At 40.6% G+C, this 12,053-nt stretch overlaps 1 protein-coding gene across 42 annotated transcripts in view; it reads left to right on the top strand.

The window, feature by feature from the left end:
• Window positions 1-12,053, top strand: part of TCF7L2 (transcription factor 7 like 2) — a 331,284-nt gene that overhangs the window by 273,136 nt on the left and 46,095 nt on the right. For all 42 annotated transcript variants that reach the window (XR_014961054.1, XM_085603397.1, XM_085603368.1 and 39 more), the window contains one exon: window positions 6,768-6,900. Coding sequence is in view for 41 of the 42 variants with exons in the window: in XM_085603397.1 (XP_085459523.1) it covers window positions 6,768-6,900 (133 nt within the window). In the remaining variant the exon portion in view is untranslated. The remainder of the gene's footprint in view (window positions 1-6,767; window positions 6,901-12,053) is intronic.

Here is a 12,053-nt window from a genome sequence, read left to right as displayed (position 1 = left end):
AGCCTGTTTCTGCCTGCAATGATCATATATTCCACTACATAACCCATGCCACAAAATCACTGTTTATTACAGACGTGCCTACGAATGCATGGCACATGTGCATTTGTACTATTTTGCACCATTGGTGTAATGACTACTTGTACTATTGACACAAAATTTAGTTGAGAGCTCTTGTGCTGTAAATATATATATATATATATATATGTATATATATATATGTATATATATATATATATATATATAAAAAAAAGACATCAAATTACATTCCCAAAAAATCAAATATGTTAACTGTTTTGTTCCATCTTGCCGAAAGAAAAGAATGGTGTGTGTGTGTGTGTGTGTGTGTATCCCTGCTAATCTGTCAGACAATGGACTTGGTGCCGCTGATAACTCTGTAATATTTTCTGCTCTGCTTTACTTTTTCACTGTGAGGCGAAAACCGTGCAGTCCAATCTCTATTAAAAATCATACCTTCCATATGCTCAATGGTGTTATACCTTCCGTGTTGTGACACGGCAGCAGGGCAGTGACTTGTAGGCAGGGTCATGGCTGTCCACTAATAAAGCCCTAATATTGAGAGAGGAAGGCAGGTGTATGTGCATTGATCCTTCACCACTGACTGGCGTCTGCATACATTCTGGATTGTCACTCCCTTCCCGTCACTCATTTTGGACACTAGCAATGGCAATATTCACTTAGACCTCGATTACTAGTGCTCTGGAAAATTCGTATTTGTAGAGTAACTGCTGTTATTGCACATATCAGAATTAATGGTTGTGCAGCTTTATTTTACCAGGTGTGATAAAATTTGCATCCCCAAGATCATTTTTGGCAGGTCAATTTTACCAATATTTCCTGGAGTAAAAATGTGCAGAATTAACCCGTCCATGTGAATTTAGTGTGCTAGGTGCAGAAATCCACGTTCTGCCCCTTTTCTTGGGGAGAATTTGTGATAGGTTATAATTGCCTTGTCCAATTAATAGAATAAGTAGGATCTGTGTTGACCAAGTGTGTGCAAAGATTGAGGTTTTGTCTCTATTTATTGTATCAATCAGATAAATAAGATGGTAACCTTATGTCTGAGCATATTCCACCATCAAGGCTAAACTATCATCGCTTCTTGGACTTGGTCTGGCTGGTGTGGTTATTCGTAGGGGCTTGTGTTTTCTCTGATCTTAAGGAATCCATATCTCCTTTTTTTCAAGGTTAACACTAAGAGGACTTAAATGATTTCTGGCCAGAGACAGAAGAGCTCACATTCCTGAAGAAGAGTTCTAGATAAACTGCTCCCCGCAGTGGTGAATAGACTCTTCTTAAATCTGTGCCCTGCTCTTTACGTGCAGCTTAAAGCACCAGCCCAGCTGAACCGACAATTGTCAGATTGAATCACTTCAGTCATTAGTTGGAAGTGGTGCATAGAGACACATTTTACTGGACTTACTGGGATTCACACTTACGACCTGCAGGTCATAATTAGCAAACACATTCACTCATCTGTCCTGTTGGCTTAGTTAGCTTTGATTCTAAATTCAATTCATCATACTGACATCTCCTGCTTCTTCCCTCCTTATTACTATATCCTATGCAAGAAATAAAGACTGGTGGAAGAATCGCTTTCCTCGCATCTGCTCGTTGATCCGTTGCCTGAAAATCATGTACCTTCTATTGAGAGATATCACGTCAGCAACCTTCTGTATATGTGCATTATGCATCATGCTCCCATGAAGCATACATATCTTTAACAGGTATGCTGAACCTTGCCCAGATGATCTTCTCTATTATAAAGCAGCCCATCTTCATGACAGACCTCCGGAACAGTAGACCTTCTAACAGAGAATCATTGAAAACCTCAGTAACTTGGTCTCTTTTTAGTTAGCGGCGCATTCAACTTGCTCGCGTGGTCACAGCCATGACCTCTTGTTGCTCTTAATACTTGATCTCAGACCCCCAAAGCATCACTCTTTCATTAACCTTTTCATTAAAATCTAGTAAATTCTCCAATCAAAACCTACAACAAGCCAACAACCAACCATCTCCTCACATACACTTGAACAAAATGTAGCCAGTTAAGTTTACAAAAGCACTCCTTCACTCTGAACAGGCGATCGATGATCTCCCAATATTCAATACCTAGTAATGCGAAATAATGGTTGCCCGTAATGTGATGGCTCCAAAATCAACAGAAACACACACACTGGCTTCCTTGGTGAGCTCCGCCAATGACAGCACCAGGGTAAAATGCTCAAGAGAAATCTTAGGAAATCCAAACATCCCACTAACAGCACAAAGTGCCAGATTCATGCCTATGCATCGAAAGAGGTTCACCTAACTGCAGAAAGTACATTGGCAGGTTCTCACCAATAGCCAACCAATGCACAACCAGTCTGGCTTTCAAGCCCAGTTTGGGACCAAAGTCTCTCTGTTATTCTTACAACTTTTACCACCCGATATGGTGGCCATGCACAGCCACTGTTGTACTTTTTAACAGCTTTTTAATTTTTCAACTGTGTGGCAGTGTTTGACCAATTGCAAACATGCCACAGTAATTGGAAAGACCTTTCTAGCCGACATAATTTTCTGTCTGGAAAATCAAATAATGAAACTTTGTCTTTTCCAATCTAATATTACCAACTTTATCCGTGGTGTGCCACAACAATACGCTGTTGCTGTCCCTCTTCTGTGCCATGTCAGTTCATTGGACACAGCTCCAAAGCCTATGATATTAGCTATTGCATCCACCTAGACAGCACTTAGAGCCATCTACATTTTAAAGGGGATTCTGAGGAGTGACACCAAGTGATGGTCTCTCTTCAGAATGTGTAGTAGTGAATGCATCATTATGGACTTTATGTTCAAGCTGCTGCTCTACGTCTTGTGGGCCCAACACCTCTCACTTTTGGCTGTAGGATACCTTGCAATCTCTTTTCTTACAAATACAGAAGTGTTTTAACGGAGGGTACTGTTTGGCTCTCTTTCACTACATGGGTAAATTCAAGTATGGAAAATACATGTCATCATGACTGCATGTTGAGATGAGGGGACAAAGAATACTCCCCTAATTAAAGCTGTCAAATAATATTGCTTTGGTAATTTATTCCTTAATAATTGTGATGTAACTTTGAAATAGGTTCCAACCAGCGCCCGGTCTATGCTACATATAGTACAGAGCCATGGGGCCAAGTTCATGTGTGGCCAGTAACTTCATTACCACATTGTGTCTGCACTGAAGTCTTTCCACTTGTTTCCTATTGAAGAAAGATCACAGTTCAAGAGTCTACGTTTAGTGTACAAGACTCTACACAGCGGACTCTTGTCTGATTTTCCAAAGTCTTCCAACCCAATCAGCTGGAATATTGCTTAAAAACTGATTTGAAGGCCGAAAAGTGCCCAAGGCACTATCTTCTGGAGCTCCCTTCCACTTCACCCAAGACTTGAATCTGACCACCTGAGATTTTGGAGAGTGTTAAGGACTACTTTGCATGCCCACTTCAGTTTATGCTCAGTCTAAGCACCTAAAGGTCTAATTCCCTCCTCCTTATCTCCAATTTCATCCTTTTAAACTTTTTAGTGTCTGGTCAGATACACGAGAACATCAAGCCACCTTGAATATTAAGGGTTTTCCAATAAAATCCTTTCAACTTCGAATAAGGATTTCTTAAAGGTTCAGACAGACAAACTTCTTGACCAAGAATACAGTTGTTAACTCATGTTGTTAGTTTGTATGCACTGTCTAATTGTCGCCCTGCAGAACCCTTTGCAGGTACTGAAAAGCAGCTTACAACGCTGTACAAAAACACAAAAAATATATAAAAGGCGAGAAATAAAGCTTTGAATGAAGGAATGACAAGAGGACATTGAGAAAGGGACATGATTGGAAATAATGTCATTAAATAAAGTGGCCAATGGTCAAATCGTTTTTAAATGGCGTCCGTGCACGTGGGTGTTTGACCAAAAATTAAGCCTTGGTATTTAGGAAGAGATAGTAAAGTAGCAATTTTAGCAATGATATTAAGGAATGAAATAGCAAACTTGTCAGCACGTGAGGTCCTGTGGCTAGAATTGACCTTCTTGCTGGACAGAAGGTGAGGTGGGATCTGGGGGTGACGCACAGGCAAGAGGTTTGCAGGAGAAAGGGATAAATAATGGTTTTGTTGTGAGGCACATTAATCAGTTTTAATATCTTTGATGTGCTAAGCATATCTCCCTCAGAAAACACATACACAAACGTTGCATGTATCTTTTTCACATGAGCTCCCTGTTATCTCGTGCTAGGGTATCTCTTCATCTATCTTGCATATATTCGGCCATCAGAGAATTCCCTTAGGCACCAGTCTCTTAATTTGTGGCTCTCTGCAAACTTGAGAAGAGCTGGTTTGAGCTGATGGGATCCAATCAGATGTGGGTATGCCGTTCAAAGACCCATACTGTGTTCAATCGGGTCTGGTTTAAGAAAAATTTCTAACTTTGGGCTGTGACCAGTTTGGAATAGTTACATTCTAGAAAGGTAATATATAGTGACTTCATTTTTTTGGGAAGGGCGCTCATTTATCAATTCAAATAAAACGGCTTGGGCTATTTGAACTCCCACATAGTGAAACAAAACTTTTGACGGACTGAACAGTTTTAAATTGTGAGGGTATGATCTTTTACTGAACACTCAGTATTTTACGCAATAAACGTGGTCTTCTCCAGGGTCCAGGAAAGTGACTGGCATCTTACGGACCTAGACCGCTATTGTAGAGATGTGAGATTTTCCTGTTTAGAAGGAAGTGCAAACATATGTATGTATGTATGTATATATATATTTTGGGGGTGGGCGTTGAGTGACTATCCGAGGAACTTTATACCGAAGTAGACTTGGACGTTGAATCAAAAACCGCCTGTGTCACAATAGGGCTAAGACGCATAGTTTGTGTAAAGCTAGATTCATAGCAGGTCTCTAAAGGCCCAGTCTCCCTGTCATTTCTGCAATTTCCCAAAAATCAAATAATAATAATGTTTAATCCTTGATTGATTGACTTCTGCAGCTGGTTGGATAAACTCCTCTGCACCACAAAAAGTCCCTTTTCTCACATTTCATGTTATTTTGCATACACACTTTACAGCAGATAGCAAGGAGCCTTAAGCACTTTTCGTGGCAAATAAAATAGCCATGTTTTGTGCATAATAGGAATAAAATTGGGCATCAAAAATGGTTTCTTAGATGCATGAATCCAAATAACCTCCTTTCTCCTAATGTGATTGCTCGCGCCTCTCTGTAATGTGAGTGGTTACTTGTGTGGAGCAATAAAGGGCGAATAAAGACACATTTTCTAATGAGGGCTGACTCTAATCCATTCATCATCTAATACCACCCTCTTCATCTTTGCTGCTACCTAATCTGGTTAAATGCCCGTTGTGGGATTTCATTGAAAAGCGTCTGCTGGGAATAGGGTACTTTTGCAGTTGGATTACTCTCAGTAAATGGTCCAGCGGTTCGTTTTGTTTCAGTCTCGTTTTGTTTCTTTCATATCTTAGATCAGGCTTCCTTGCCCGCCCCTCCTCCAGGCTCACATCTGAAAGGACACAAATCTCAAGCTGGGTGTTACTTACCCAGAAAAGGCTTGTTTTCTTCCCCAATTCTTTCAGTTGCAACAGCGCGGGGGATAGAGTAAAAGTGATGATGCAGGGGGGTCGCCTTGCCCGTATTGATCTTTCTGTTTTCAGAATTTATCGTTTATATCATGTTATTCCCATTTATTTAACGGAATTTATTTGCCTTATACACAGGGTTACTTTGGTGTGTTCTTGAAATGTGTTCAGTGGTGCTTCCTTGGGATTTAGTTTATAGAAAGACATACCAATTTATTGTCTGAGGGAATAAAGTGAGGTATAGCAGTCGCTGTTGTGTTTAGTTGAAAGAAAACATCCCCATGGGCATTTGCAGGTCTCGCCGTTTTCAGACTTTGAACGCCAGAGTCGACACCCACTCTGAAAAGCATCTGGATTAGGGCATTTTCCCAAACAGCCACTTTATTTTCATTTTTTATTCTTTACAACACTGTTTTTCAGAATAGCCTTACTTAAACTATAGCTGTCCACTGCGTCAACGAGCCTCAAAATGTACACAATGCCCTGCCTTTGTTGAACGTTGCCGACCAATTGGCACAATGGTTATTGTCTTTACCACAAAATGTGAGCACCATCTTGAGGGTTGGTTTGGAACTTTTAATGCCTAACAGGAAGTGTGTGTCCCATGTGAGATCGCACACTCGCATGCATTGAGTGAGAACGCTAACAAAAATCTGCTTTTGTGCTGTGTGGGTAACCATGGTCAATCTTCAAAGGAGCAAACCAGTGGGAAAAATCCAGGGCTCTCTAAACCATGCTTCCTAACCAAGAATGATGAATTGAGAATCACCTTTTGTCTCTTGTCGATTTATGTTATGGGGGCCAATTCTGACATTTTTCACTTGATGGCACACTTGAATGAAACTTTGACTTGCCCGGTGATGGTCTGTGTTGGAGAGTTGGCTTTAGATGGCAAGTCCCAACTCTAAGCGCTGCTTCTTTGAATTAATCGTGCTTCCGGGCCACTGGCCGTTTTGTTCTCTATTGCAAAATATATGCGACCTGTACAAACGTTGGTTGAATAACTAAAAGCAATGTTAGAAATGTAAGTAAAAAACACTGTCATTAAAATGTTTTCGAGCACCTACATTAATTTGTTGAAAGGTTTTAGCTAGATGTTAAAAAAAAGAATGCTTTGTTTTTCTATTTTTTTCCAGTCTAACAAAGTACCAGTTGTGCAGCACCCTCACCATGTACACCCTCTCACACCCCTCATCACCTACAGCAACGAGCACTTCACTCCGGGCAATCCGCCTCCGCACTTACAGGGCGACGTGGACCCAAAGACAGGTAAGGCTGGTAGGGATGGTGCCTTATAGATCCTTACGATGACTTACCAAGGTGCTCTTTCTGGAATTGTGACTTCCTTTGTATTGTCGTTTCACACCTCGTCTCTTCATCATTACAGACACAGCTCTGGGAAAAGAAGTTATGCACTTTTGTTTCCAAACTGTGCATATCATCACTTTGTTACATATTTTCCTAGATATTCTTATACATATATGAATGCTTAGTGTCAGAGAGTGCGTTTTTTCTCCTTCTAAGCACTTCCTATTTAAGAAGAGAAAGAAATCTGGGGTACAGGGTGGGTAAGTGATTTCCCCAAGATTTCTCAAATTAAAAAGTGGAGAAACCGAGGATGGAATTCATGTCTCCAGGTTCCAAATCCAGCACTTTAATAATTTGGACACTTTAGCTTCTATCCCTTTGTAACTGGATTTTATATATGTTGATAACTTTTTTGTAAATAAATTATCCTTTATGAAAAGTCTATGGAGAAGAGTTGTAGCAGCAAATCTGTTGTTGGGTTGCAATAACATAAAAATAACTAACACAGAAGCTACATATTTCATTACTGCCATTGCTTTAGTTAATTCAGCATTAATAGGTTTCGTTTTAAAGTTAGTGTTGGCGTTAGGGATAGTTTAAATCATAGGTCAATGTTAGTGTGGGAGTCGCTGGAAAGCATTTTCTCCATAATTGATTGTTATAAAAGATTTGTTAGTGCATATTATGTTGGGTATATTTTCGTTGCTCAGGTTTCTTTAAAGAGGGCTCTCCGTGATGGTATTTCTTTACTGTGTATCCTCTACTGACATAAATTCTTCAGTTGCATCCTTTTAATGTCATATATAAAAAAGGTATGATCGAAATATGTACCCAGCATTTATTATACAGATTAGAGGGATGTGGCAGGGGGATAAAGAGTCAACACTAGCCAGTATAAAAGCTGTGGAGTCGAGAATAGTACATTTATACTTGGCTATATATAATTTCTTGGGTGATACATGTGTTTTTGATAATCAGGGTGAAGTCTTTTTGCAGGTCTTAATAAAAAAAATTCTCAATGATGTAATAGTGGACTGTGGCCAAGTGGGTAGTTGCAAAATCAGGCAAACATTTTCAGTACCAGCGTAGGTATTTAACGGAGTTATCTGACATTGGTCAAGTCCCTATATGTCACTCTGCCTTAGTTATGTTATGGGGTACAATTTGGAATGCCTGGAAGCAGACTAGTTCCAATTTTCAGTGCTGCCTCCATCCCCCCCCCTCTTTCAAGCTCTCTGTGTGAATTCGGTTGAATTCCGTTCAATACTCATCTACTGGAATTACTCATTAGTTTACAAGTATTGTCCGTGCTTTGAGAGATCATGATTATTGCAGCATCATTTTGCATACAGGTCTTTTGGTGTCTGATGGAATCACAGGCCCAAAGGTATTCTTCTGCCATTGCTGTCATCTCTGGTTCTTCTCAAAGCATGATCCAACTCCTTTGTTCATCTCTGAGCTTTGTGCAGTTAGTGATCTTGCAGTATGATTCCCTGTAGTAGTTGTTTCTTCATCTTTAGGGAAGTGTATGAGAAAATGTATCTTGTTTTTCTTCTTCTTCTTCTCTCTCTTGGTCTCCATTTCCACCTCTCTCACTCTCTCCCCTCACTCTTTCTATCTCTCTTGTCGCTCCTTCCCCTTTCCTTTTTGCTTTTACCTCACTTTAATGCCCGGAATCCTTTCTCATTCTACCCTTCTCTCTCTCTCCTCCCCTCTCCCTACCTCTCAAGTTACAACAGATTCTTCTCTGTCTTCTCTAGTGCTTGTTCCTCACCCACGTTTCTATTTCACAGGCCAGTGTTCTTTGTTTCACTCTCTTTTTCTCCCTCTCTTGCTCTTCCTTTCTTTTCTGGCTCTGGTCCCCCCCTCTTACAAGCCAAAGCTGTTGGTCTCTCTCCATCACCCTCTCAGTAGTGCCTTAGTTCCCATCTTATTGTCCATCACTATGTACTCTTTCCCTCCAACTATACTCTTGAAGACCCTTTTTGAGAGCTGTGCCTACAGTCGATTCGCTTCCCAGGGTGCACCTGACCCGCCCTTCTTGTCATTGGGTGTTTATAATTAACTGCTAGTCTCTGACAAGAGACCACTTCCTGAAATGTGGACTGCACCGGACAGTAGCTCTTAAATTGTTGTAAAATGGCCTTAATAACTACCCGCAATGCTGTCCTTGTGCAAGTCATCATCCAAGTGTGCCAGCAGTGTACAGTACAGACGAAGCACATTAATCTGGCAGGATATGTGTTTTGTCATAGAGCAGCGGCAATGTCAGTAGGAAAATGTCACTTTGGGAGATTTAATTTAAAGATTGGAAGCTTGACAGATGAGGGGTAAGAGGGAGGAAATGTTTTTGAAATAGAATTCCCATGTCATTAGTTTTGTGCTTCGGTTCACAGAAAAGGCAATATGTTCTGTACATTTCCGAGCTAAGACATTGCATTTTTAGGTCTCATGCATGCTCTGTCTGTTGCAAGACATATTGCTAACTTATAGTGAGTGGTCTTTAAGCCTGCCCATTGCTTGGCTTTATTGTCACTCTCATTTGCTTCTAATTCATTAGCTTTGCAGGCTTTTTTTTCTCTTCTTGTGTTTATCCTTGAGCATGGATGCATTATTGTGTCCTTCTGCTGCTTTCTTTTTCAGGTGCTACTTTTTTCTTTTTGCTTAAGCACTCTACAAGAGTGCATGCGTTTTCAAACCGTCTATTCTTGGGTTTCCCTCCCCCATCCCCCATGTTTCGTGCTCCTCTCACTCACCCTTGTGCATTCTCTCTGCAAGTCCCACATTGCTGTTTTTCATTTGATCCCTCATCTGCACTCCTGTTTTGCTTCTGGTCCACCATAAGCACATGTTGCTCTGCCCCTTGACCACCGTGTTGCCTCTACTCCTTGCTGCCCCTGTTACACCCATCCTCAACTTTCCTCCATCCCCGGTGATCCTCCCTCCCAGTGTTGCTCACTGCCACCAGCAAAAACAAAAATGATTTTGTTTGCAAGCATGATGCTCATGCCTATAAAATTACATGGCCTGCTGTATCCAATGTTTTTTTCGATATTTGTTTTTATTCTTTAGCTGTTCGCATCAGGGATGCTATGATTCATAGCTAAAATCATTAGCAAAGCCAATAGGTCCCAAATAAAAGATCTACTGGCTTCACCACTGCTTTTTAACTACTATACTGCTATTAGCTTGCCATTCAACTGGCACTGGTAAAGTCAATAATAAGTCTGGCCACAGCAGGAATTTTCTATTTATTTCTCATAAGTATACTCTATGGATTTTTTTTTTAATTAAAGATTTAAAAATAAAGGAGAGGCCCAGCAGCGCAGGTGCACCAGCTGTGGCACTGAAGCACACTCATTTTAGTGGCTGTGCACTTCTGATCAGGCAAAATGCCATTGCTCACAGGGCAAGACAGCAAATGGCTGAAGTTTGCTGACCCTTTGCCCCATGCTGTATGCTGCGGTGGGTGGAAGCAAAACGTGAATGACAGTTGAACAGACCAGTGGATGAAGAGGCTGACCAAAAGTCCCTGTATGTGTGCATTTTAATTGACCGTTCTGTTTTTTGGGGAAACATAAGGCTGCAGCGACAGCTGAGCTGCTGTAGATGCTCTCGATTTTTATAGTCCGCTTTTCCCTTGAGGGGGAATGTGTTCATTATCAACACTTCGTACTTGACCACTCCCCAGTTTGTTGTGAACTATATCTGTAGTGCTGCATGGCGCCCACAGCCATTTTCAAAATGCTGAACGTTCGATATTTATCTACTTTTATTTTGAGAGCTCAGTAACTGAGGTTCAGTGAGAACACACATTTGTAAAATCAATAGGTGTAGCCTCGGCAAACATTCAATTGTTTGATTTTTATCGTCTGGTTAGACAGCAAAGCTCTCACCAGACAATTATGTGAGAAGAATCACCATGGGAGGGGCTTTGCTCCGCCCACATGTTGGGCACAGGAGTACTTGTTCTAATGGGGCAGGAGTTGTGTGCTTCCACAAACAAGTACTTTCCCTCCACACTGCTGTGATACTTTTGTTTATTTATCCAGCTGCCTGAGCTTCAAATTTCAGGGGCATCCACATGACATTATAAAGCTATAAAAGCAACTTAGATAACTAGATAATTTATGGTGGTTTTCGCTGGCAGCAGCACAGATGGGAAGAGGGCAGTCACTAACCTACATCAATATTTAGGTCTGGATTGACAATGCAACTGTTTAACCCACACCAATATTAATTTACAGTTCTTTGCTTCCCCAAAAATACGTATCCATCCCCATGCTATCTACTTCTATTGTTGCACATTGTCATACAACATTTCTTTGAAGCTAGACCAATTGGCATTGACAATGCTTGTATTATTTTTTGCAAGCATATGCAGTATAAATTAAAAGTTTACATTTAGGAAATAAAGTAAAAATGCTGCGATCACACATAAGCACACAAAGAAAAATAATTTAAAAAATAACCATGTAGTGGGTACCTCATTATAAGATGCAACATATTCACAGAATGCACAACTGAGCAAAATCCTCCCCTCAAAGTGCAGGAGAGTGAATATCTGAAATGTGCTCACCCATTACCCCATAATGTATGCTTGCATGTGCAGAAGTAAGCTGTTTAGGATGCCTGAACAGCCCAGTGGGTTAAGAGGATTGCCTGAAAGCCTCTCTATATTTGTAGATATTTTTGTTATGTGTTCTTAAATACATGAGGCTGGCAAGGCGTCAAAGGCTATCTCTAGGCAATAGCTAAAAATTGGGTTCAATACAATCCTAACATGCACAACTGATTGAGCTGGCATTGTAAGACACTGCATTCTCACTCCTAGTAGACGGCTTTCATTCTAAGCCTGCACCTCCAGATACCACTTTCGATTGATGTGCTAATTCTTATCACCCCCTCTTGTTTCTAGAGGCCCCAAATATATCTACATAAAGCTTTAGGACAAGTACAGGCTCAATATAATAGCAATAGTTTACGGGGAGTTTTTAGAGTGCTCAAAGTGAGTTGGTTTTGAGAAAATTGTGCAGAAGAAAACACACAGACCCCTTATCCAAGTCAAATATGGAGGATTCAATATAAGCACTATGCGTTCATTTCTACAGAAA

This window comes from Triturus cristatus, chromosome 1_2 (assembly GCF_964204655.1).
Source record: "Triturus cristatus chromosome 1_2, aTriCri1.1, whole genome shotgun sequence".
Classification (NCBI taxonomy): domain Eukaryota; kingdom Metazoa; phylum Chordata; class Amphibia; order Caudata; family Salamandridae; genus Triturus; species Triturus cristatus.
The sequence above is the reverse complement of the archived record's forward strand: the minus strand, read 5'-3'. Positions and strand labels throughout refer to the sequence as shown.